This window comes from Sphaerodactylus townsendi, linkage group LG01 (genome assembly GCF_021028975.2).
Source record: "Sphaerodactylus townsendi isolate TG3544 linkage group LG01, MPM_Stown_v2.3, whole genome shotgun sequence".
Taxonomy (NCBI): domain Eukaryota; kingdom Metazoa; phylum Chordata; class Lepidosauria; order Squamata; family Sphaerodactylidae; genus Sphaerodactylus; species Sphaerodactylus townsendi.
Window position 1 is genome coordinate 97,342,346 of NC_059425.1, and position 26,730 is coordinate 97,369,075.

General features: G+C 40.6%; 3 protein-coding genes across 17 annotated transcripts in view; 1 reads left to right on the top strand and 2 right to left on the bottom strand.

Moving 5' to 3' along the window:
- Positions 1-21,737, top strand: part of TFB1M (transcription factor B1, mitochondrial) — a 45,391-nt gene extending 23,654 nt beyond the window's left edge. For all 7 annotated transcript variants that reach the window (XM_048488411.1, XM_048488428.1, XM_048488404.1 and 4 more), the window contains exons 7-8: positions 19,672-19,799; positions 21,138-21,737. In XM_048488411.1, the coding sequence (XP_048344368.1) occupies positions 19,672-19,799; positions 21,138-21,384 (375 nt within the window). In that variant the 3' untranslated portion in view covers positions 21,385-21,737. The remainder of the gene's footprint in view (positions 1-19,671; positions 19,800-21,137) is intronic.
- Positions 539-8,578, bottom strand: CLDN20 (claudin 20). Of its 2 annotated transcripts, none has more exons than XM_048488450.1 (2): positions 8,483-8,578; positions 539-2,596 (listed from the first exon to the last, which is right to left on the bottom strand). In XM_048488450.1, the coding sequence occupies exon 2, from the start codon at positions 2,497-2,499 to the stop codon at positions 1,837-1,839; it is 663 nt and encodes a 220-aa protein (XP_048344407.1). In that variant the 5' UTR covers positions 2,500-2,596; positions 8,483-8,578; the 3' UTR covers positions 539-1,836. The 2 variants fall into 2 exon arrangements, with proteins under 2 accessions (XP_048344407.1, XP_048344398.1); XM_048488441.1 differs by lacking the exon at positions 8,483-8,578 and adding an exon at positions 7,856-7,965.
- Positions 21,677-26,730, bottom strand: part of TIAM2 (TIAM Rac1 associated GEF 2) — a 199,703-nt gene continuing 194,649 nt past the window's right edge. For all 8 annotated transcript variants that reach the window (XM_048488283.1, XM_048488301.1, XM_048488292.1 and 5 more), the window contains 4 exons: positions 26,220-26,325; positions 25,285-25,372; positions 24,568-24,722; positions 21,677-22,834 (listed from right to left, as the gene is read on the bottom strand). In XM_048488283.1, the coding sequence (XP_048344240.1) occupies positions 22,200-22,834; positions 24,568-24,722; positions 25,285-25,372; positions 26,220-26,325 (984 nt within the window). In that variant the 3' untranslated portion in view covers positions 21,677-22,199. The remainder of the gene's footprint in view (positions 22,835-24,567; positions 24,723-25,284; positions 25,373-26,219; positions 26,326-26,730) is intronic.

The following is a 26,730-nucleotide window of genomic DNA, read 5'->3' on the forward strand; positions in this document are numbered from 1 at the left end:
AGCTGTTCAACCAGCTTCCTGCTCTGTATCTTGTTCCGTTATGGTTTTCTTTCTTGAGGAAACATTGACTGGCCTGTGTGGATTGTAATCCATAGCAGTCTGAAATGTAAAGGATTTTCTTACGCCACGGTCATAATCAGTCTGTGGCCTAAATCTCATTGGTTAAAACATGAATGCCACTTTGGACTATTTTCTCATTTTATGGCTAGCCTTTTTAGTCCTTGTTCTTTGAAGAAATTTCTTTTTATTTTAGAGTTGAATCCAGTAGCTCCTTAGAGGCCAACGAGAGGTCTCTGGGGTGCTACCATACTTGAATCTAACTGCTCCATTTCAGATCAAAACAGCTACCCTCTGAAACTTTTTTATTTTAGATACTTAAGGTTTGCATTGCACGTACAGTGGACACAGATTCTTAAGATAACATAAATATATCACTTCCTACGTATTGCCTAAAAAAAGTTGGTACTTGAAAACATATTGGCATGTTTACAGAACAAATATAACTACCATACAGGATAAAGTACTATAGTAGCCAAAGAAATGTCATACATCCATTTTTTACTTTTCTGCTTGAAAATGTAGAGGCCAGTACAATAAATTCCTTTATTTCTAAAACAAGTTTCATATTTGATTTTGAAGAGCTATTTACCTCTCCCGTGCAGAGCTGATACATAGAATGTTCATGTCTTTCCCCATCTACCATTTACTGCTGTTTTGCTTCTCATTTAACTTTCTGTTCTTTAGTGAAGCATACATTCATAGTATTTACGTAACATGGAGATGTTATGCACCCTGACTCCTTGTACTGTTCCTTTGCTTTTATACCAAGAGATTCAAATTTGACCTCTCCCCATAATAGAAACAGGTTCCCAACAGTGGCTAATAATCATTTTAGCATGTTAGAAAAAAGGCTCCGAGATGCAAGGAGCGTTAACCAAGTAAATCATGCTGGCAAAGTAATTACAAGTGGAGTTGCTACAAGAGCTGTGTGTGGCAGACTGCCAGCAACTCCGAGGTCTGATCCAAGAGTGGCTTTCAAATTCATATAATATTTTAAAGGAGCCAAATGATGTTACAGGTGAAAATAACGCCAGACTAATTAATTGACAATAAGAAACATTTGTTTAACTTGGTTGTTTTAGTATCTTGAGAAAAGCATTTAGAAGACAAGACATAGACCGAAATATATAACATTGCAGCTTTGAACACTTTATGTATCCTCTTCCCTGTCCTGATGTTTGGGCCTTAAATTAGCAGCAGTTGGATTAAGTCAAAATAAAAAATGGCACCCTCAGCAGGTTGGGAGCGATGGGGCAGGGGCAGTTTTGGCAACTGTTGAATGGCGGTGTCAGCTTTTCAGCCCTGACATGCAAATGCATGAGAGTTTTTTTAATGAAGAAATCTAGTTACCATGGTAGTTGGGAATTCACAATGAAAGACAGATGTAGCTATCATTTGGAAATAGTACATAGGGTTTCCCATTGAGGCACAATAGGTTTTGCTGGTTCCATAGTTAAAATGAGACTCCTGAGGAAATTAAGTATGGCACATGACAAACGTGAACAAACTTTTGCATGCTAGAAGATTTAACATTGTATTCTTCAGTTTGTTCTTTCCTGTTACATTTAAACTATAAACCAATTTCAGCAATAAAGTAAGGGTTCTTACAGTTACTTAAACGTTTGCTATCCTTTTTTTGTGCAGAGTAACAACAATACACTTTGCCAAAATATAATTACGACCCTTTATCAAAAACAGAACTTTAAAAACTTAAAGTACAGTATTTAAATCTGTACTTGACTGTATAGGAACCCTGGCGAATATTGCCAACTATATTTACACATAATCCTTCAGGTTGTAGCCTGTGTTGTTCTCTTGCTGGGCACCAGGGAACTGGTGGTGCGGCTTATTAGGGTAAATCCAGGCCCCCTGCTGCTTTTTGAAACAGGAAGTGCCAAAGATCACACCTGCCGTGAGTAGAAGTCCTGCTGAAATGAATCCAATGTAAACAGCTCCTCCTGGTTCGTGCTTACTGCTTTCTGGGACTGCTGGGTCCAGAAAATTGGAAATGATCTCTCTCGTGTACCATGCTGTCGGTATCAACCCAAATATTCCTGCCAGGATGAAAAAAACTCCTGCTGCAAAAGACGTGTGGCTTTTGGTGTCCCTGTCTCCTCCCAGCCTTGTGCACTTCATCCCAACAGTGGCGATGCAGATTCCAAAAGCCGAAAGGATGCAAGACAAAACCATGGTGGTCCGCGCTGCTTGGATGTAAACAGGGAGGGAGAGGATGGAGTATTTCAGTGTGCAGCTGAACATCCCAGTGCTGTACCATGTGCAGTCCATCCAGAGCCCTTGCATCTGAGTTATGGCCGTGATGATGTTTGAACCCACGTCTGCATTCACCTTCCAGTTGGGCAACAAGGCAGCCGTGATTGCACCAAAAACACCAAACAAGGCTAAAATGAAAGCAAAGAACTGTAGTGCAGCTGATGCCATGATGAGATTTGCTGTCACCTTTTGTCTGCCTCTTTCTCTTCTGTTGTTGTAAACGTGTGTAATCGTCTGATCGCTCCCCAGCCAAGGCTGAAGCTGCCTGTGTGAGAGAGAGAAGGGCGGGGAGGGGGAGAATGGCAGGGGCAAAAGAAAAAGAAATTAGCAAACAAGAAGGCTGTGATTTTTAATGCAAGCTATCTGAATGAATGACTGAACGTGACCCTGCAGCAGATGAGAAGGCTACAAAAGCATCGAGCAGCTGTATACAGGGCACTTGAACAGAAATGATTACAAATGGAACAGTGTTTTTGAGCGACTGAGCGCAAGGAGCCGCCCGTTGATAATACACGGTGACAAAAAAAGTAGAATTCAGGCATAGGGTTAGGATAATGCCAAAAGGGAAGGAAATGCAAAACGGGGCAGTTCTGCCCTTTAATGGCCAGTGCAGAAACCTTCATTCTGTTCTGCAAAATAAGCAGTTAAAGGAACAGATGTATCTACAGCTAGTCTTATAAAGTGTTCCTGAAGTTAATTTAAATAGGTTAGAAGTGTAAACATTTTTCTCCTATTCCTCTAAAAATATTAATGCTATGGAGCTATATTTTTGTATATTTCAGTGCAGGTTTTTCTTTTTTTGTAGTTCTTCGATTGATTTATGTTTTATAAAGCTGTAGTACTTTTTTTTTTAAAGAGCAAAATCCAAACTTCCTTGCTGGTCATTTACAGCTGTCATTTTTTCTGATGACTAGGAGCTTTGTCTGTCCTTCTAGCTACCTGATCCATTCTAGCTGTCTCCAATATTGTACTGTCATTTGAAGTAAAAACAACTGATAAAGATTTGGGAGTGTGTTCAGCATGCTGCAGAAGCTGATTGGGTGACCAGTCACACACACGCTCAGCCTAACCTCACAGGGTTGTTGTGAAAATAAAATGGGGAAGAAAAGAATGGTGCATGCCACTTTGGATCCCCTTTGGGGAGAAAGGTAGAATAAAATGAATTAAGTAAATATTCTGTTGAATAAAACAATATTTATTTTGTCCTAAGAATAATGTTGGATGGTCATTAAAAATCATAGCATAATAAATACTGTTAAGCTATTCATTCATTTTACAGCACTAATCTTAAAAATATTCTATTTTGTTGTTCCCATTTTACCTTCATCTTAAATAAGTCCATCTAATTCATTTGGCAGCTTCCCATGGCCATAATCTTCAAGGGTTGTAATGGCATACTTTTCTTTTAAATAATACAGATTGCTTCAGTTCAGATTTTGGAATCATACAGTTATAATTGCTATTCATCAGTATACCTCATAGAACAATGGTCTTCTTTTTATACCTGGGACCGATCTTTAATGCCCAGGCACCATTGTGAAACTCACTGGTTGGCTAGCACGTTACAGGAAGTACCACGACAGGAAAAGGAGGAGCAAGAGCTGTGACTGCTGTGAGCATGCATGAAAATGTGAGTGAAGGGTGGCAGACCAGGCAGATGAAGAGGAAGAAAGCAAATGAGTGGTTTTTGTGTGTGTGTGTACTGCTGAATATGAGACAAAAGGAATCATCTGCATCGCTGAATGACTTTTCCTCACTGACCTGCTGATTCAGTGTGGGTGCAGAGAAGCTGGAGGTATAGTTCCTTTGCTCTCCGAAAAGCAGGAACTAGACATTCATATGATGGGACAATGTGACCTGAGGGTTTTGTGTCCAGGGTTGAAGAACACTGTAGCAGAGGGTTAAGCTGTAGAGTTGGGCAATCCTAGTGCACTGGCTCCTAGGAGCTGTCCATGTGCAGAGGCAGATCTTTTCCACCCTTCCCCCACCAGGCTTTGGGATCCTAAAGAAAACCAATTTCTGAGTGTCTTGCAACCCTCATTAATAAACTGCACCATGGCAAGTGGACTACATTATTGAAAGGCATTTGGTAAAATCACCCACCTCCTCAAGCCAATGGAAAGTTTGTGAGATTCAGTCCACATTTATTTATTTGATTGATGATTGATTGTTACCCCACCATTTTCCAAGACAAGGATTGCCATGTTCTGTAAGTGATATGGATGTGGGCTTTGTAATGCTAAAGTTTTAATAGGGCTAAGATATTGCTTCTATAGTAAAGCACATGAAGCAGATAGCTGCCCATCACAGTGCAAATCTAACCATGACATCAGCGTGATAGAGTTTTGATGGAATTGTAGAGTGTTGTGCCAGTGAACTGTCCTCACTTCGAAATTTGTGTTGGAAGTAACAGCATGACATCAACTTGAGTGTCCTCACCCCACAAATTCCTGCCATTAGCCAGTGCTTGGCTGCCAATCCTAACACTCACGTGCAATAGTCCCATGTTACGAATCACTAGTTCCTACATGCAATATATGTGTGAGTGTTCATCTTTAATACCTTCCCCTCTTCCAATATCATAAGTCTGCTTGCTCTCTGGGACTGGACAGGTAGCTTCCTGCTCAGGTAGGCCTAACCTTCATCAGTCTAGCATGCCGTGGTGCTGATTGCTGAGATTTCAGGCTATGTGAGCAGGAAACTGTTCTTCTAGTACTGAACCTGACTACGTAGGAAGATTTTTTCTTTCTCCGTGCGGTGTATTGGAGAGCGTGGTTGAGGGGATACGCACCTCATTCTTTCATTCCTATGAACGGTCATTTGTCACACAGATTCATACCCTGGTCTGTTTTTGTTTTAAACTGACAACTTTTTGTGCCTCAGTCATTTGTTTAGTTCTTCTCAGGCTATTTTCTTTTTTTAAAAAAATTACAAATAGTATTTGTCTACCTGGGGAGTGCCCAAGGACGTAGGTAAAGGGGGGGTTCTCGGGTTCAACCCCCCCATTACATGTCTGAAGCGCCACCCCACCCCCCCCGTTTGTGGGGTTTTTGTATTTTTAGTGTTCTTTCAGTTTTTGGCCTGAAGGGGGCACAGTTTTTAGGCTAACAGCACCAAAGTTTCAGGGATTTGTTGGGAGACTCTCCTGATGATACCACCCAGGTTTGGTGAGGTTTGGTTCAGGGGGTCCAAAGTTATGGACTCCCAAAGGGGGTGCCCCATCCCCCATTGTTTCCAATGGGAACTAATAGGAGATGGGGGCTACACCTTTGAGGGTCCATAACTTTGGACCCCCTTAATCAAACTTCACCAAACCTGGGTGGGATCATCAGGAGCGTTTCCTAAAGATACCCTGAAAATTTGGTCCTGCTAGCTTAACAATTGCACCCCTGACAGCAGGCGCCTCCCAAATTCCCCCAGATTCTCCTTTTAAATCCATCCCTTTCGGCATGGATTTAAAGGTAGAATCTGAGGTCCCCAGTTTAAACATTGCAAGTAATGCTGTTTCAGGGTGGGGGATAATCCACCCCAAAACAGCATCACTTTCAATGTTGTTTTAACTGGGGACCCCAGATTCTCCCTTTAAGGTGGATTTAAAAGGAGAATCTGGGCCCCCTAGATGAAACACCATTGAAAGTGATGCTGTTTGGTGGTGGATTCCAGCATCACAGTGGCCGCCCATGGGGTCGTGCTAAAACTCAGATTTTGCACTGGGCTCCATTTTCCCTAGCTACGCCTCTGCCTGGAGGGGAGGGCAAAAGGGGCTGCCGGCTGGGTGCCCAGCTTGTGAGGGGGGCGAGGCGGGGGAATCTGCCGTCCCTGGCCTCGGAGAGCTGCTTTTATAAGCACTGAGGCCAGGGTGGATCTTGGGGAGGTGTAGCCACGCCCTGAATCCCCCCCCCCAAAATAAAAAATCTATACCTACGTCACTGGGAGTACCTAAACACCCTTCTCTGTGGATGGCCCCATTTTTTTGCCTCAATAATCAGGCTTGCTGTCAGGAGGGGTACTGACAATAATAGAAATACAATAGTATTAACAGAATGTGTAATCAAGAACCCAATCCAGTGTTTCAGGTGGCTAGGGATAGAGCTGCTTTCATCACCACCTCCAAAGGGCATTCAGATAGCATAGGAGGATGCCGAAATGACAAGAGGAATTTTTCCATTACATTTTGGGTGGCATAAGTCTCATTCCCCTAGGTTGATGGGCTGGTGGAAGCCAACTTAGATTGGCCCCACTCCCCAGGAATGCCCCTAGAACACTCGCAACCACACTCTGTGCTGACAGGGTTGGGAAATCGTTGCCGCTTCTGGGGTCGGGTGCTAGAAAGCTCTGCGCTCCCCCGCCCCGCTGCCAGCACATTTGCAAATGCGCCAGTGAGATGGGTTCCTGTGTCAGCACAAGGCTGCTCTGGCTTCAATGGTGTGTTCAGCCCTCCCTTCTGGACCTGCTTGGGGATTAAACATGCAGACCTTAATGAAAGATGAGGTAATCTCTCTGTGAACAGACATGCGCAGTTGCTAACAAGCCTAACAGTACAGTTAGGAATCCAGTAATTAATGAATTCTTCTGTTTGTATTTCTGTATGTGGATTCTCTGAACAATAATGCTGGAAACAGAGAAGCAAATGAATTAAGTTTTCAGAGCTCCTCAATTCCCTTAGTTCATGCTGTGTCTTCTGTTGCAGGAATCTAGAAATTTTATCCAGAGGTTCAATACTTATTTCTTTTTTAGCTGTGGGTGGATAAAGAGGAAAAGTCTTGCAGGGCTGCAGAGTCTCCTTGGCACTTTCCAGTCTGGAGAAGGTGACATACATGGGCAGACAAAACAACATATATCCTCCTGTCTAGACAAGCTGCAGGTTGTTCAAAAGTTACCAGCTGATACATGAAATTACATGTTACATGATAGCAGAAGCAATTCTGACACTAATTTTGTCTATGAAAAAGATGAGCCGATGAATTAACTTTTTTAAAAAAAATTGCTGCAGAGGCAACTGATTTTGAAACATGAAATTGGTATTCAAAAGGCTTTAGACCACCTCTTATGTGCTCTTAAGCCTCACTTTTGCATGACAGATGTCACTACTGCTAGTCATAGGTTTGTTAAAAACTGTTTCAGTAATTGTTGGGTGGGGGGGGAGTCCCCTCCTTTCTAATATCTCTCTCCCCAGCATTGCCTTGAGTGATATTGTCAGAATTGGAGATGTGCCATCTGCTGTGAGCTTCTTTCACTGATGATGTAGTGGCCACACAGAGCAGGTGCACAACTCTGCAGCCCACAAGACAGATAAAAAACAGACCCATTCCTGGGAGGTACCATCCATTTGTTATCTCACTCTTGTTGATGCTTATCATTACTTCAGTTTCTAAGTTTCAACAGGTTTAAAATTAAAGCACACAGAAACTTAAAGCAGCAGAAACAACAGTATCTAATCACAGATTATCTGAACGTTCTGTTATGTTTCATACAACTCTAAAAATCTTGAACTGCAATGTGAGAGTCTAATCTTAATACTTACTTCTAGACAGGACAGTCAGGATACTTTCTTGGCTGCAGAAGCTGTGGAAACACAACTTCTCCTGAATGTAAATCTTGCAGTGCCTCATAGAAAAACTGTATTAGTTTTTTTATTAAACAAAAATGGCTCTCTGGTACTATTAGCACAACACTGCTCCCCATGCGCTGTCTCAGTACCATCTACTGGAGAAGAAAGGATCACTTTGTTTACTGAAACTGTCCGGGAGAAAATACTTTGCTTAGGGAGAGAAAGCAGAGAGATTATGGGGAAAACACATATGCACCAAGCGCTCTAAATGCTAATGCTTCTCTTAATTTTTTGACAACAACTTGGAAGCCTTGAGAATATAAAAACTTTTGAGAAGCATGTATTAAAAGAAATCAAATCTTTATTGTGTGTGTTTTTTAGAAAGCTGCTTCAAATGTAAGAAAACTTTAGAATGACCTTTGCTGTAGTTGAAAAATCAAGCAGTTCTATGTTACAACTACTCCCCCCACACACACACAAACAAACAAACACACACACACACTCGCACACAACTAGGCTCCCATAGTTCCTTGTGGGAATTATGGGGTGCTAAATTTAAGTACATGGAAGTGACAGTTTGATACGGCCGAATTTACATACCAGGTTGTGATAGCTTGTAACCCTCACACGTATGTACTGTAGTCACTTTCTCTGAGGAGTGGCAGGCGCTAAAGCAGCAACGATTGCTGATGATGCTTCTCTGATAAATACAGAGCACTGCTGAAAAGGTCTTGACAAGTCAGCAAGGAGAAGGTTGTCAGGTGGGAAGGAGAAACCTGCTGATTATGCAGCAAGATAAATATAACTTTTCCTGATTGTTTTCTGAATATCTGAAAAGGGAATTGGGTTGTAACACTGGTTCATTGACAGCTGCACAGCTTTTTCCATTGGCTTTGGTAGCCTTGGAATAACTGGCTTTCGTACTGTGGTATTTGGAATCAGCAAGACGTCTTAGTATGTGAGGAGTGACTCTGAAGTTCACAGTAATTATAGGGACAATCTGTGCTCTTCTCTGTCACAGGAGAGGTGGGCAGAGGACTGGAGAAGATTTCAGTCCTAACACTAGAGAAAGTCTACTTGAGCTTTCATTCTTTCAAGTACACTTGCTATAGTGGGACTATAAATATATTTGAGTTAATAACCAACTTTTAAAATATAATTGCATAGATTCTGAATTATCAACTGTGGTTGATATTGGAAACGTACCCTTAGGTGTAAGAGTAGATAATCACATGCATATGCTGTTGACACAGAATAGTTCAATTGGGAAAAATTTAACCCAGACTGATGGTAATATGTAGCCTGTGATGCTTTTGTTGTGATGCTTTTGTTGTGACTAACTTGGGACTAGTTTGACAGTGTTTCCCAACCTATGAGTTGTGACCTATAAGTGGGTCTCAAGGCCTACTGATGTAGGTTTCAAAATCCTGTTGGCTTATGGTGTCTGTTCTCTTCTCCTCCTTGCCTGGTGCCCCTCTGAACTCACACTGAATCTCTGAGGTGGAGAAAGTGGATCTTCTTAGCAAGCCAGCCAGCCAACCAATGAGCAGTCTTTTGTGAACAAGGCTGAAAGGGCAGCCACGTTTGCTTGCCAGGAAAGGAGAACACATATCCTTCTTGCCTAATACAGAAGTAGCCATTCAGTTGTCATCCTTTACCTCCTCGATTGGTAGATGAGATGAACTCTGAGGGGCTTGCAAAGCACATTTAAGCAGCAGTTTCTGCTGCAACATAACTGTTTTCAGCCTCTCCCGTTCATTTGCAAACTGATAGGAAGAGACAGAAAGAGATAAAGGCTGGAGGCTACAGTCGGAGCAGGAGTGAATGGGAGATAGTGAGCTGCTTGGACCGTATCCTCCCCTCCCCTTTGCCACCCTTTCTTCCCTCGTTCTGCAAGTCTAGGTATTGCTTTGAAGCTCCTCCCCTAATTGTCCCCTGAGGTTGGTATTTTGACTCTGCCTTTTTTATTCTTCTGAGAGTTTTTCTATGAAACATTAGAGCACTCGCATTGCCTTTTATAAGCTGCCTAATACTCTCTTTCGCTTTTGATGTTTACATACCACCACCTGAGGCTTCGTTTCTCCAGATGCCGGTCCAGTCACTGAGGTGCATTTTAAAAGTTATTTGTGAATTATGCCTACTATGGCAGTTGCAACAAATACCCAAAGAAATGGCTAGTGTGGCTCCCAGGCTTAATGTGACTGATACTATAGAGGTGCTTAGCGTGCTTGATGTAGCCGAAATTGCCAGGAGGTCATGGAGCAGTAAGTATGGAGAGGTTATTAACCAACTTATGCTAGGGTGTCCATAGGAGAGAATCCACTGGACCAACCTATCCTTGACTCATTGACTCTGATTGCTGGGGGAAGTCACAGTTATACACATCTTCTGGCCCCACTTCTTCAAGCGATACACTAAAATGAATCATTGTCCACTGAGAGAGAAGCTGACACACCCACTGGATATAATAGGAGACAGGAACGTCAATTGACCTGCCTTTCCCATTGAAATATATTACAACAAGCAGCAGTTGCAGTGCAAATGCAGAACAGATTTTAAATGAAGATCTTTGGGCTGGTATGACATAGCATTTGATTGTTTTGATGCACGACCTGCATACTGGAGAAAAGGCTACTATTAGGACAGAATGGTTTCCAGTTGACAAGGATGAATTTTACCTCCCTCTCTCTTCGGTCTGTGTGCAGGTCTTATAAGAAAAGCTGGATTAGATTTAGATGAAGGTGGAGGGAAAGTTGGGGAGAGGAAAATTAACAGTTTGAGATATGCCGATGATACTTCATACTAGCAGAAAATAGTGAAGACTTGAAATAACCAGTGCTGAAAGTTAAAGGAGAAGTGTCAAAGCAGGACTCCAGCTGAACATCAAGAAGACAAAAGTAATGACTACTGGAGAATTACTCGGCTTTAAGGTGGACAGTGAGGAAACTGAAATTGTTCAAGACTTTCTGTTCCTTTGCTCCATCATTAACCAAAAGGGAGGCTGCAACCAAAAAATTGGAAGGAGATTGAGACCAGGAAGGCCAGCTGTGAAGGCGCTAGAAAAGATTCTCAAGTGGAAGGATGTGTCTGACACTGGCAGCCAAGGTCAAGTTAATTCAGACCATAGTATTCCCTATTACTACCTATTTCAGCGCCAGTTTCATATCCTCCCTCACTCCAGCCCCTGGCAGAGACAGGATATGTCCGAATGAGGCTGTGGACATAGTGGCCTCAACTGATGATCAGAAGAAAACAGAAGGTGCTTAATTTTTCAAAATGGATGAATTTCCCTAAAGGAGAAATCTGCCGTTGAAGTTAAATGGAATATTGGTGTGTGTGAGTGGAGTGGGTGATGGGACTTCTTTTCATTTTAAAACTACTAGAAGAGAAAGGAGTTTCACTTTTGGCATCTGAAGTTCTTTCCATGTTTTGCTTTCTCAATCTGTTCTTTACCGAAGAAGTAAGTGGGATGTAAGAGGCTGGGACTCCGGCACTGTATGCCCAGGTAAGGAACTGGCAAAACCTTCTTCTTCTGTGTGTTGTCTCTGAAGTAAATCCTGTTTAATTCAATGGAGCTTACTTATAAGCCAATCCTGTGTCCACTTACCTGGGAGTAAGGCCTGTTGAACGCAGAGATTTGCTGCCGACATGTATAGGCTTGTGCATAATTTGCAATCAGAGAGTTGTGTCCTTACTGTAACTTTGTAATTGCAATAAATATTTCAATAAATAAATTTCAATAAATTCTAAATTAATAGGTTCTTCAAGTAACCTTCTGGTTGGATAACAGAAGTAATGTTTATGAAATAGACAATCTTGCAGTTAAAATGCATGAAAACAATGGCTGGCAAAACTATGGACCAGAATTCATGTGACAATGAGTCACCATACAAAGTAAATTGGAACTTGTGGGTTCCCATGCCAAAAAGGTTGGGAACTGATATAGTACCAAACTTCAAGCAATTAATAAAGGTCAGTTAACATTTGAAAGCACTCAGCAGAGAAAATGAGTGGTTCTTTCGTATAGTTCCAGATATTAGGGAATCAAAGGGAATGTTCAAGTTTTTAAATATTAGCAGCCACATTAGTAGCTAGCTATTTAATAGAGTTTTTACGCAGCTGCTGGTCAGAGGCTTAAAAAAAATAATTTGCTTGCTGGAAAATAGGCTCCAACTGTCCTTTGGGAGGACATTCCACGCTGTGGGTGCAGCACCAGAAAACGATCTCTGCTTTTGCAGTGTTTACTTGGACAAATGATGGAAGATGGATCAGATCTCAAGGGACTGGTGGGAATAGATGCAAGTAAATGTTTCTTACGATAGGTAAACACAAGCAAATGGGCAGCCAGTACAGTTGGTTTAAGATTGGAATTATGTGGTGTTTATTTATTTCAAGGAATAGAATTTGAGCAGCAGCCCATGAATTCTGATGTTCCCTAGCCTGAATTATCAGTCTTTGAATCTTATACAGTGCACTTGAATCTCAGAAAGTTTAAAACACAAGGCAACACACTTTAAATCTTCATCCCCTCCCCCTGTTGTTTATCCCTTTGTCTTCTGGAGTCTTTAAGCCCTGTTGAATTTTTGTTGTCTACACCCATAGTTGTCTGTCTGGGTGGGGATTTGTCCTGCCAGTGATACATAGAATAGCCTCACTCATTATCAGAGTCTTTGGTTTGCTTGCCTGGCTGGTTGACTAGCTGATGCCCAGTTGGTTGTGGGACTTGAAACCAAGAAGGGTAGGATGGGGTTTTCTCCTGGTTGTATCTTTTTTTCTTCTAGTCTCCTGGCTTGCTTTGCTGAATTGTGTTTCTGAAACACTCGTTGCAGTATGGAGAAAAAATATTTTTCTGGTTTTTAGGAAAACGAATGGCAGCAACAGTGATAGGATGGGGACCTTCTGAGTCTTTACTCCATGCAAAAGGGATCTTCTGCTTTGTTTTTGTTGCAATTATTTTTGCTCTATTAAAACATTTGCAAAACAAAATGGAGAGGCTAGTATTGCTATCAACAAAGTTAAGTATGTTTGTATGTATCCTATTAGATTTTGTAATCCTGCCTACTAATAATGCACAGCCCTGAAATAGCACATAATGTCTATAATTTTAAAGCATCCCGTTGCAAGTGAACAGCATTTTCCTGAATCCATTTCCATAGTAACGAAGCAGCTTTCCTAGAGTTCTAGGAATCCAGGCCTCCAGTGGAGTGAGCCGTGTGAAATGCTTTGTATTTCCACAAGCAGAAAACATCCACATGTAACCTTGAGATCACAGTTCTTTCAGTTATGTCACCTTAAGTGCCAAATTACATCTAATTCATATGGATGTTTTTGTTACAAAGTTTAATTCTTCCTTTCAGTGGGATGAAATCTGCTCTACTTCTGCATGTGTTTTGACTTGAAAAAAGTGTTTTTCCTTTGGGACATTGAGGTAAAATGGCTCCTGTCAGCAAGCATGTTAAGAAGCCCAGTGTGGTGTGATGACCAGTGTGTTATACTAGGACCAGGGAAACTTGGGTTCAAATTCTTAATTGCTTTCCTGTTGACCTTAATTCAGTCACTGTATCACTCTGATCTACATCACAGGGTTGTTGCTCAGGATAAACTGGGGAGAACAATGAACTCCTTGGAGGAAGCGTGGGTGTATAAAAAAAGAATAAACAAGTTTGTTTGTATTACCAAAGTTAATTACCACAATATACATAAAAGTATATGTATATGTTCAGAACTATATGTTCAGAACTATGGCTAACACCCCCAAAAATAGGCATGCCTGTGTCTTTTTGGTTTTGATAGCCATTTTAGCTCTGAATTATGAAACTAAAATGAAAGCAGTAAGATTGGATAACCAACAACAACAGCTGGTTCATGATTTGACACTGTGTACACTGGAAACCTGCCCTCTGCATTTCTTTTTTTAAAAAAATTTTTTATTAAAAAGATGAAATTAATAACAATACAACAAAAACCATTAAACCACAAACGGTTAGAAAAATATACAACAAAAATTATGGCTACTTAAAAACAGAATGATATTAAAAAAAAGAATTTTTCGTGCATCTTGTATTGTTCTCTATATTGCATTGTTGCGTTATAGCTAGTCTTCACGAGAAAAACATTACAACATGTAGTTTGTCTATTTTACAGCATAGAACAAATTAAAGGTATAATATTTCTGTCTTTTATAACAAAATAAATCTACTCTAAGTGATATTTTGCTGATCCTCAGCATCTAATAGTATTAATGTTATTGTTCAGTTATATGAAAGATATTCTATATCTGCAATAAAGTAAATTCTTGATGCTATTCCTGCTAATCTTATTGACTACAAACACATGAATTTATAGATTTCTTAATCAAGGAAAGCGTGGCTCCAGTGGTATTCCATTAGTTCTGTTTTCTGTTTTGACTGGTAATTTCTATCTTCTCTCCTTTAAGTATTGTTGTAGTGGGTTCCATACCGCTTCGTACCGTTTTTCAGAAATGTTTTTCAAATAAGATGATAATCTGTCCATATTCCTGAATTCAATTATTGAGTCAATCCAGTCTTTACATTTTGGTGTCTTGTTCCCTTTCCAATTCTTTGCTATCTGTAGTCTTGCTGCCGTAGCAAAATACAAAAAAAGATTAATATTTTTCGGCGCGACATTATCTTGAAACACCCCCAAAAGATAATTTTCTGGACACATCTTAAATTTATGACTTAAAATCTTTTGGGTGATTTTATGGATTTTCCTCCAAAATTTTTTGATTTTGGGGCACGCCCACCACATGTAGAAGTAGGAACCAAGTTTTCTTCCACAATTCCAACATGTTGAGGGATGTTTTTTATCTATTTGGGCTAGTTTCTGAGGTGTTTCATACCACCTGTGGAATACCTTGTAGTATAAGGTGAACTTGCCATGCCATCTCCATGCTTCCTCCCACTTATCATAGTTTATATTTTTGCCTAAGTCCTGTGCCCATCTTATCATCACGTCCTTGATCAGCTCTTGTTCTAATAAGTATTGAAGTAAATACTTATAAATCCTGCTGATCATTTTTTATTCGGATCCCATATTACTTTGTCAAAACTGTTTTGGACTTTCTCTATTCCTCCAATTTGCTTGTCTCTCTCAAGTTCTTCCCTGATTTGGAAGTAGAGAAACCATTGACAGTCTACCGAACCAGTTTTAATTTGGTCTCTTGGTTTAAGAGTTGGTTGATTATTTTCCCATGTGAGAATGTCTGAGTATCTTAGCCAGTTTTTACCTACTAGACCTTGTTTGTTTTGCAAGGCTTCCTGTCTTGAAATCCACGAAGGGATTTTTGGATACAATCTTGGACGATATTTATTCCAAGTGTTTGTAGCAGATTTCTTCTTATTAGCATATATGGTCTTTGGAAATTATTTATCGTTTTTTAATTTGAATTAGACCACAGATGAAATGCATTTTACCCAGCCCATACAGTTGTAAGTAGCCTTCCAGACATAATAATTGGTCATTTTCTAGATATATCCATTCTCTAGTCCACATCAAGGAGCAAGAGTCATAATATAATTTTAGGTCCGGGAGGGTGAGTCCCCCTCTTTCTTTGCTGTCTATTAGAGAGGAGTATTTTATCCTAGCTTTTTTCTTTTTCCAAATGAATTGGGTTATCTCTTTTTTCCACTTTTGGAAGACTTTTGTTGAGACAATGATGGGAATATTTTGGAAAAGGTATAGCATTTTTGGGAGAACCATCATTTTAATTAGTGCTATTCTGCCCATTAGGGAAACCATTAAGTTTTCCCATTTTTTTCAGATCTAGTTTAATTTCGTTCCACACTCTGTCATAGTTGTTGGAAAACAAATTCCTATTCGATTTTTCTAAGGTGATCCCAAGATATTTTATCTTGTTAGCCGTTTGTATTTCAGATTGCTGTGTCAATTGGTCTGTTTTGTCTTTTGATAAGTTCCAGAGAAACATTTTTGTCTTGTTTTTATTAAGTTTAAAGCCCGCCAGCTGGCCAAAAGCAGCTATTGTTTCTAGAAGGGAATTTAACTGATTCTCAGGGTTGGTTAGAAAAATCACTACATTGTCCGCAAAAGCCTGGGTTTTAAATTCATGCTTTTTAATTTTAAGACCATGCAGTGAGGAGTCATTTCTGATTTTATTCAATAATACTTCCAGGACGATATTGAATAGAAGTATTAGGCTTGAGATCGAGGGCATCGCACTTGCTCTTGGTAGCGACTTTGGAAATGTAGAATTTATCTGATAATTTCCCGTTAATTTTTAAATTGGCATGTTGGAGGTTGTATATACTGCCTATCACATTTAAGAACTGGTCTCCTATTTGCATTTTTATAAGTAAAGATTTCATAAAATCCCAGTTCACTTTGTTGAAAGCCTTCTCTGCATCAATAAAAATCATGGCAAATGCCTCTCCTGGAGTTTTCCCCATTTTTTCAATGATGTTTATCACTGTCCTAACATTCTTGTGACTGTTCCTTCCTGGAATAAATCCGGATTGGTCAGGGTTAATATAATCCTTTAATATATTCTGGAGTCTTTTTGCCAGGATTGCCATTAAGATTTTATAATCGTTGTTCAGCAAGGCAATGGGACGAAAGTCACTAGCTTGTGGAGTTTGTGAAGAGTTCTTTGGGATCAGAGTGATGTGGGTTTCCTCCCATGAGTGTGGAATTTTCCCTTCCCTTAAGATGTTATTAAAGATTTTTTCCAGCTGGGGGACCAATATATCGGCAAATGTTTTGTAGTAGAGTATAGATAGGCCGTCTGGGCCAGGAGCTGTGCCTTTTTTGGCCTCCTGTATTGCTGTGCAAATTTCCTGGGCAGATATGGTGTTATTTAAGCACTCTCTTTGTTTATCAGTGAGGCTTTCTATTTTTTCATTATTTATGTATGACATAACCTTTTCTATTGCAATAGTTTCCTGTTCATATAGCTTAGCAAAATAGTCCCTTAGTTCTTTTTGTATTTTTTCTGGATCCGTTATAATGTCGTCTTTTAATTTTAGGTTGTTAATCTGTCTAGTCTCTTCTTCTTTTTTAATCTGTGTAACCAACCATTTTCCAGGTTGTATAAATTGTTTTTGTTTTACAAATTTTAAATTTGTTGCAATTTCAAACTAAGAGCAAGGCCCCAGTTGTATCTGACTTGCAGGCAATTAAAACTGGGAGATCTTTAGAAATAACTGCAGCTTGCTGAAAACTGATGTGCATTGGCAGTTTTTCTGCTGAATCCTCTGTTGGTCCCATTTGAAGGACTGCCTTTACTTGCATGTTCACATGCAAGTCTTCCCAGCCAGGCCTACTGGCAGTAAACCACTGTCTGAGGTATTCTCAGCAACAGTCTGTCTCTGAGCTTTCTCAGTGGCTGTCCCATGCCTCTCCTGGAAAAGGGGGGATCTTTCTGGTGAGGCTTCAAAACAGAGTTGCCCCAGAGAGCTTTGGAGACAGTCTGGGCAAAGGGCAAAACAGTCTGTTTTTACACTAGGTTTTGGAGGCCGGTTTTGAGGAACCCAAGAAGACAACTCTATGGCCCTTTCCTCACAGCAAATGTAAAGTGGGGTGCAGGCGGGATAAATGAGACGGTTCACATGGCTGGGCGTCCTGTGGTCAGCGAGCTTATTGGCTGGGGCGGGTGCCTTTGTACTGAGATGCTTTCTCCCCCCCCCCAATAATAATAAATTTTCCCTCCACTGTGTAGCTACGAAACCTGGCAGGCATGAAGTTCCACAGCCATGCTGCTGTCCATGTGCCCCTCCATAGCTGCGCAGTTGAGAGGCAGGAACTGGGGGAAAAAGGGAAGCACAGCCAAGTAACGCACTTCCCGGGGCAGCCGCTTCTCGGCCAGGGCTGCAATCCACATTAAAATAAAAGAATCACAGATAGTGCGATTCTTGAAAAAAATGGGTTGGAAGTGAAAACGCGGAGTGGGCTTGCGTTAGGAACAGGATTCATGCGAAATCCCCCCCCCACACACACACACACACGGGTTTTATACCGTAGTTAATCCGCATTTATTGGCCTATACGAAAGGGGCCTATGTCAAAGTTTCCCAAAGAAGTATTCAAGTAAACAAACTCAGTTTGTTTTCAAGGACAATCAAATATGGTTCTATTAACCTATGGCTATTGGTACTTATTGTATAACTTGGCAGATGTTGTATATTCTCTATTCATTGTACATTTATTTTAATTCCCTTTTCATTCCACCTTTGTGATGGGAATGTGCTTAGAAAGGTGACTCAAGCACAGAAGTGCTTGAGACCAATTCAGATGACCCTGGAAATGCACTTAAATGAGTTGATTGAGCATGGATTGAGCTTAAATATAATGTAAATACATCACTTGAGAGCAAGCATAATGGAGCTAGAGTGTTGGGCAGAAAGACCCAAGTTCAAACCTCCCCATACTGTCTGCCATAAATCCTCCTCTCCTCTCCTTCTCCCTCCAAAGAGTCTAAGGACCCTGACTGGTTGTTTCTGGCTTTCTCTGTCAAACCACCAGGGTTCATCACACCCCTCCTTGATTCAGCAGGTGAACCAGGTGAGTGCCCAGTGCGGTGGGCAGAGTGAGGCTCATTGTTCATCCTAGAGTAGTACAACAAGAGCTGACTCTTCTTGGGGATATATATCCCTTTTGAGTGTTGTGTTCCCAGCTCTTGACTCTGCTGAGGTGGTCAGGGGAGTCCCAGCCTGTTCAAAGCTGTTGCAAGCTTTTTCCCCTTGCCTCTTGCCCCGACTGGACAGGGCAAGGAGAATCTTACTTTATTCCTACTATTGACAATGATACTTTTTAATGTCTGCTTTTTAATGTCTCCTGATACTTGATACTTTTTAATGTCTGCTGTTAAATTGAGACTCAAAGATTTGTGTGGACCAAATAGCAGGGAAGGATCTATGATCTGAAGACACAGAAGTCGCTATGACTTTTCCCTTCCTCAGATGGTTGCCCAAGACTTATGCCAGAACCATCATGTAAGGGGCTACTGTGGCTGTTGTTTGCACCTAAACGTCAGCACCTTACGTCACAGCTAAGCATAGGCTGCTGCTGTTGTCCAACAGAAGCTGATGAAGGCATTCCTGCCAGGAGATGTAGCACCTAAAATCTTGCAGGATGGTTCCTGGCGGGGCTGCATCTTTGGAAGCCTTTGCCACTTTGCTTCCATGGTGGCAGCCATGTTCAAAAAAGTTTTTGACATTGTTCTGGTGCCTGGCCCTAATTAGTTGAGGGATATGGAGCAAGAGGATTAGTTGAGGGATATGGAGGAAGAGAAAGAGGCTGCTGTAGGGGAAATGATAAGCACCAGGATGCTGAATGGAGAGCTGGAGCAGTCCCATTGCTGCAGAACAGGACTAGAAAACTACCTTTCACTAGTGCTAGAAGGACATTGGCAAATTTGCAAAGGCCTTCTCACAGAATGACTGGGAAGGTGAGCCTTTCAAGAATACCCTCCTGCGTTGAAAAAGGATTTTCTAATGCTTGGTACAGGACACAAGTTGTAGTGCAAACCATCCCTAAAAGACAACTGCATGTGCATTTGAAGTCTGCAGAAACTAAACGCTGTCCTGAGGCATTCATTCTCAACCAATTGTTCCAGTTCTCAACTTTGGTTTCTGTTCAGTTATTACAGCAAATGGTCTATTAGCTCAGCTTACCTTCTGCAGAGTGACTAGGTAATTCCGCATTTTCAATGGATTAACATGATTTTGTCTGCTCCTGTTTGAATGCAAGTTCTTATTAAATCAGTAGCGATGGCAGTTCCCCTGTAGAGTCATGTATCTTTTTTTAAATTCACAGGTGGATGTCACTATCATTCATTTTACACCGTTGGTGCAACCAAAGATAGAACAGCCCTTTAAGCTGGTAGAGAAAGTTGTTCAAAATGTTTTTCAGTTCAGAAGAAAATACTGTCATCAGGGAATACAGTAAGTATTCTCTCACAAATATAGAACGTCTGTAACATTAATGTTGATGCAACTATTACTTAAAAGTTGTACAGACCTGTAACAGACCTGTATGGGTCTGTTACTCCAGTGAATAATTGAGATTCATGAAGGTATCAGGAGCTTTTATTGAACCGTGTCAGTATTCTAGGTCCGAGAAGCCGAGCTGGGGGCTCTGTCTCCTGTTCCTGGTATATACCAGAAAACATTTGCTCATTCAGCATTCCCCCCCTCTCCCCTTTCCCAAAACAATTTGTCAAGGTAAGCAAGAGTGAGAGAGAGAGCATTGTTATGGAATCAGAGCCTGCAAAAGACTCCCCCTTGGTCCCAGGAAATGAGAGATAAGGGGAATGTATGCCTGAATCACTAGTTACAAAGTGAAGCAATAGAAGAGCCTTCCAAACCCCAAGCGCTGATGATGAGCCAGGTGTAGCCTTGGGTTGAAGCAGGAAATGCCAGATCCATCGAGGGCTAGGCCAGTCTCTGGGATGCCAGGCCCAGTGGGAGGTCGTTGCATGTGCCCCTGCCCCACCCCGTTGCCTGCTAAGGTAAGTGGGGCGTATGAGAGGCGGAAAACTCAGTCTGGCCCAGGCTCCATTTTCCCTAGCTACGCCCCTGCATTTAACAAGTGAATGGTTTGCCTTTGAAAACACTGAAGTGGGCTGACTGTACAATGTACATGAAACAAATTATAATATGGTCACTTGGCAGTGATTAGTTGCCACTTGTAGTGGATCAGATACATTAAAAATCATCATAATAAAATTACTTGGGTGCTGTGTGGATCTGATGTTGGGAAAGCAAGTGGAGTATATATACCTGTTGGAGTGTCCAGGGTGGGTGAAGAAACAAATAACAAAGACAGCCAGGTCAATAGGTGAGGGCATCTGAATAGAAGTATGAGTAACAATGAAGTCTATAGCATGGGACTTGGCTGCCAGTGTTGAAAAATACTAGAGTCAAGACAGTGACTAATCAGCTCCACACAAACATAGGATGACTATAGACAAAGGAAACAAAGGCCAGGATACTTCTGTTCAGATGCTCCCACCTATTGACCTTGCTATCTTCATTGTTACTCCCATGCTATAGACTTCATTGTTACTCCCATGCTATAGACTTCATTGTTACTCATACTTCTATTCAGATGCCAGCCACAGATGCAGGCGAAACGTCAGGAGAGAATGCTGCTAGAACACGGCCATACAGCCCGGAAACCACACAGCACCCAAGTGATTCCGGCTGTGAAAGCCTTCGACAATAATAAAATTAGATGGTAACAGTCACCTTTTCCTAATAATTTTCACTGTTTCTTTTCAGAATCTTGTTTCCTGAAGCAGAACGTTTGAAAAAAGCTGAACAGATGCTCATGGAAGCTGATGTTGATCCAACTCTGCGTCCATCTCAACTTTCTATGTTTCATTTTAAAAACCTTTGTAATGTGTATAGGAAAATGTGTGATGAAGATCCAAATCTGTTTGCTTACAACTTCCGGGAGGAACTGAGAGATAGGAAAAGGAAGAATAACAGCAATCTGAAAGTGACTGAGGATGACAGTTTGTTTTAGCTAACTTTTAAGTGTTACCTAAGCAGAAAGTGGGTAACCCTTTCTACTACATGAGTAAATTATTTCAGCGAGTGAGTATATTCTCCTATCTGTCTGGAGTGAAGCATATTTGAAACGAATGTGAGCGGGACAGAAGATGAGCATCAGGATTACAGAACAAATACAGGTTTTGCTGTCTTCCCAATGCTGGAATAGCCTACCTACTTTGCAGCATAAACAAGGATAAAGTGAGCAGAAGCCTAAATATCCATATGTTTAACTTGGTAAAAAAGGCAAAACACAACAAACATTCTACTGAATTTGTCATTTTATTGTACAGGTTTGTAGAGAAAATAAAAAATACAATAAAATAAGATTACAGTACAGCCTTTTTTGTATTTACATATTTATATATATAAAATAAAGTATAAACACCACCTTGCATCTTAATGCGGCTTTTTATTTTTACACTTAATTAAAAACGCTACTGCTTTAAATAAAGCAAAAAAATTAAAACTGTGGAAATTCAATGCCCAAATCAAATGCCCAAATCATTAAAGTTGTCTGGACTTTTCAGAAATTAAAGTTAATTTCCCCCCATCACTCTTACTCCATAAGTTTTAAAAGCTACCTAATTTTATGCAAATGAGAACTTAGGTTACAGATTCTGGGTGGTTTAAACTAATTTTTTCCACAATAAATTAAAATAACTTAAGCCTTTACAACTACTTCTGTGAAGAAACACAGTAGTGCATTACGCTGAAAAGTTGGAGCTTTTCGGATTACAACAATCATGTTGTGAAATCTTGTGGGAGGAAAAGTCTGCCTCCGTTAAGTTAGGATTTTCCGTGCCTGTCCACAGTTTCATAAAAACAGTCTTCATTAACCACTGAAGCCAAGCTCTGCACACTAAATTCCCTTTCTAAAATTGAATTAAGATCAAAACTTGAAGAGTCAGGGTGACTGTCAAGCGACTGATGGTGCTCTTGCATGGTGAGCAGAGTTCCTCTGTCACGCCTAGTACTGTTCACCTTCCGTTTAATGGGACAGAAGTGAGCACGCACTAGCTTAGGATGTTCTCCTACCCCACACCCATCATCTGTCTCAAGAGGATGCATTTCCCCTGTGACCTCAGTGGCATTCGCTGAAATTTTCAGGCGCTTGAATTGGATTTCTATGTCCTTTGTGGGGCTGCCTTTCTTCAGAACATGCTGGTAGTCGTCTTCCTCATCACTTAGAATGTCAGACTCTTTCACAGGGCTGTTTGGGAAATCTGATGCACAGTTCAGCAGATGTTTCGCAGGAGATGAATTTTTCGACTCCAGGATGCTGTCTGTGGTGTGGCAGCTGCTGCTATGAGTACTACTGCTGAGGCTGCATTCGTCAGAATCCAGTGAGTTTCCTTTGCTAGTCTCAGTGCTCCATTCATTGCTGGGAGAGTTCTTCAGTAGCTTCAAGGACCTTGAGGAAGCTGCCCAGCATAAAATACTTCAGTAATTTCAGTCCAATACAAGAATTTTTATAAACAATGACAACTAACTGCGAGGCTAATAACAAAGCTCATACAATTCAATTATAATCTAGCATTTAGAAGTGAGGGCATGAATGACCTTAACAGGCTGCTGAAATAAAGTTGAACTCAAGCATTCTTAAGCTATCTTCTCACAAGATTTTTCATAAAAGCCACACTTCGCACATTTCAAACTTGGCAGTTGGGCATGTGGAGTTTAGAAGAGTACGTATAAACCATGCCAGCACCACAGAGGTGGCGGGGGGGGGGGGGGAAGCATTCTTTTTTGTCACTGTAAAAGCCAGCACATGGCTTCAATGCTATGAAGAGCAACAGTTGATGGTAAAACAGTCAGCTGCCACAGCAAGATGGTAAAGCAGCCAGCTGCCCACCCTTCTTGATATAGCCTAGAACAGGAGTCTCCAGCCCATGCCCCTCCAGATGTTCTTGGTTTTAGTTTATCAGACTCTACCCTATTGACCACATGTTTGGAACTGTCATCCATTCTTTCTTGAACAATTTGGAGGGCCACAGGGACGGGAGACTCTTCCTAGGCCTACAAGGTCAGTCATCATCATGTAAGGGGTCCAGCTGTTGCCTGACATGGACTGCTTTAAGTCAGCGAGGATTGCTATCCTCTGTCTCAGATAAAGATGCTAGTACAGTCAGTTGAAGTTCTGTGGTGGAGAAAATTGGATGCTTCTGCATTAGGATATAGTCCTGAATGAATTAGAATTAGAATTTGTTTTTATGTACTGCCTTTATCAAAACCATTACTGAACATGGTACTTTAATACAAGAGCGTTTATAGCTCAGTGAGTGACTATCACCAATACTTGCCTTTTGCAAACTAGGTGTCACTAGGGCCCAGGCAAAGCATTCTACAACAAAGAAAGTCCGGCATGTTGAGTTCTGCGGTGGAAGACTATACAACCCTACTATCATCTTGTTTTGAGACAGAGTATGGTGCTGATTGTGATGTTCTTCCTGCCTTCCAGGAATGACAGGCAATCAGTCCCCTTCCCTGCTTCATTATTATTCTGCAACTAGCCATTCCACTTAATGTACTACTTGAGTGGCAGCTGCTAGACAGAAGCTGCTGAATGAATTACTTGCTAATTACTGGTTTTTATGTTGATGGACTCTTTGCACTCTTTTGAAAATCGTTTTTATAAAATGCGAACGGTTACTCACATAGGCTGATATAAAAACATGGGCAATCCTTCTCCTCCTCCTCCTCCTCTGTGATGAACTGCCAAGTTACAATTTGTACCATCAGGCACCTGGGGAGTATTTCCTTGTATTCTCATACAAAGGAGGAAGTGAGGTAGCCTGAGGACCCTAAGCAGCAATAGCATGCAATCCTGTTGAACTAAGTTTCTACACTGCTTGCCTATTTGCAAGGCTAGATGGTATCAGATGCAATGTAATTGTGATTGTTATAAAATCAGTGACTTGACCAAAACAATTATGTCACAGCAAAACATTACAGCTCGAACTATAATTAATTCTGGAATAAATTTTATTAGTCTGATTTCATAGTTCTAAGAGCAATGTCAACAGAACTTAACCTCTATCTAGCACCTTCCATACAGTACAGCCAATCATATTTTGACGTTTATCTGAACGGTTTAAGGCATTATTTGAAAGGTATGGATATCATTTTGACAGGTGTAGAGAAAATTCTGTCTTACCCAGTTTTGCTGAAAGAGGAATTCGATTCTTATGCAGAACCAGCCGACTTTTACATGTTTTCTCCAAAGGCGAGTCACATTTTATTTGGCGCCTGAAATTCTCTCTTAGTATTGAGCGGATCACTTTGACTATATTGGTCTTACTTTCACAGTCACTGTAGATGTGAGGAAACAGAATGACATTTATAAATCATGCAGGTTCTTTAGAGTTGAAGTTGATTGAGATTTTGGAGATAAAGACATAAAAACCTCCAAAGGCTTTGTTCTTTTGAGCAAACAGGTTCACACAACTGTCAGTGGATTCTTCTTCTTTGCCATCAATCAAAGCTGACTTACTGCCCATAGGCAAGAGAGGTTTGGAGGGGTTTGCCATTGCCTGTCTCCATGTCACAGCCTCGGTGTTCCTTGTAGGTCTCCCATCCAAATACTAGCCAGGGTCAGGGCTGAGAGTGTGTGACTGGCCCAAGGTCACCCTGGCAAACTTCCGTGGCAAGAGTGGGGATTTGAACCTAGGTTTCCGTGATCCTAGCCTGACTCTTTAACTACTACACTTCACTCAATCAACAAGTAAAATTCAGTGCAGTATATTTCTATAAGATACATTTCATCATAATAACCTTATTCTTGTGTATAAAAAAATACTATGTTTTTAAATGGCTGGAGAGAGGAAAGAAGCCATCTGGGGGGAAGTCCCATTATCAGCACTTGGAAGTATACCTGCTACACAGCTGGAAGGTTGTTTCAGGTCTTCCTTCTAATTCTGATTTAGTATGAATCATTTCCCAGATGCAATTGTTTTCTGTTCCTGCACACAGAAAAAAAACCCTTGCTATTGTAAATATTTCATGATTTTTTTCAAAATCTAAGCAAAGTACTTTTCATAGAACAATGGCAATAGGTTCTCTTTATAGAAGGGATAGGTGGATTATAAATATTCAAACAGAACCTGATCTTCATGGAGGCTTTGTGATTAAAGTGTAACCTCCATGCCCTAGTCTTAAATTATCCATTATCTCTATGGTTAGCATTTAAACTTTCAGAAATATTTTCCCTCATTGCTCACTTCCTGTCCTTCTATTGCTCACAGTATATATCCTCACGTACAAGCGGAAGCAAAATGTTCACATAAATTCCTTCACATTCCATGGATAGGGAAAATAAGATGGTGTACTAGAAAAAAAACACCTCCCTGTCCTTTTGTACATTCTGAGGGCATTCAATATTATCACATTAGCAACATTTTTGCCAGGCTAATGTGAAATTAAGGTTGTCAATAAATGCAAAGCTTTTAATCAAATGCCTGTCTTGCTTTTATTCAATTAAAAATCTTGTGTACTTGATTTTTGAGGCTATTTAGAAGTCAGTTTTCATTTGGCTAAATGCAGAGAGCATTAAACATATTTCCTGTTCTAGTAATGCATTTAAATTGTTCATAGCTACACCAGAAACACTGATTTTTTTTCACAAATGCCATTAATTATTTTAAATCTGTGATTAGTGTATTACCCAGTTAATGTTTTTAAACTCACTTTCAATTCTTCCAGCATGTAGAGGTTATGAAAATGTTGCATAACAGTAAGGTGCAAACAGACTATTCACTTACTTATTGTTACTCAGTTTAAGAATCACCGATCTGTATTTTTTAAAGTTACCTGCTGTATTTCCCAGTCGGACTTGAAGAGCAGATAAAGGAATCAGCCAGCGAAACTTGAATGAATCCAAGTCACCATGATTATATGTAGTACGGACATTAGTTGGCTTATAAAGAAAAGGAAAATTGATAAATTAATTTTAGATATTTTTAAAAGGGTAACTAATTCTAACTGATTGATTTTAAATGAGCTCCCCTTGAAACCAATAGAGCTTCCAATGGATATGTTGATCTAAGTGTCATGTTAGTCCTCATGTACAATGTATTTACTATATAGTTGTCAACCTCTAACAAGGTTTAGGTGCTGGTGAAATAAAGATTATAAATACTTAACAGGGAAACTGTAAATATTAAAATGTTATCTACCACCAGCCCTGTATTTTGGCCCACAACATACTGCACAATTACCTTGTTTTTGCAGACAATCATATGAGGCTGGTGTTTGGCTTTGGGACCACCATTTAACAAGGGAGAGACAGCCTCACGTTCTTCATGAAGTTTTTCTAAGCAGT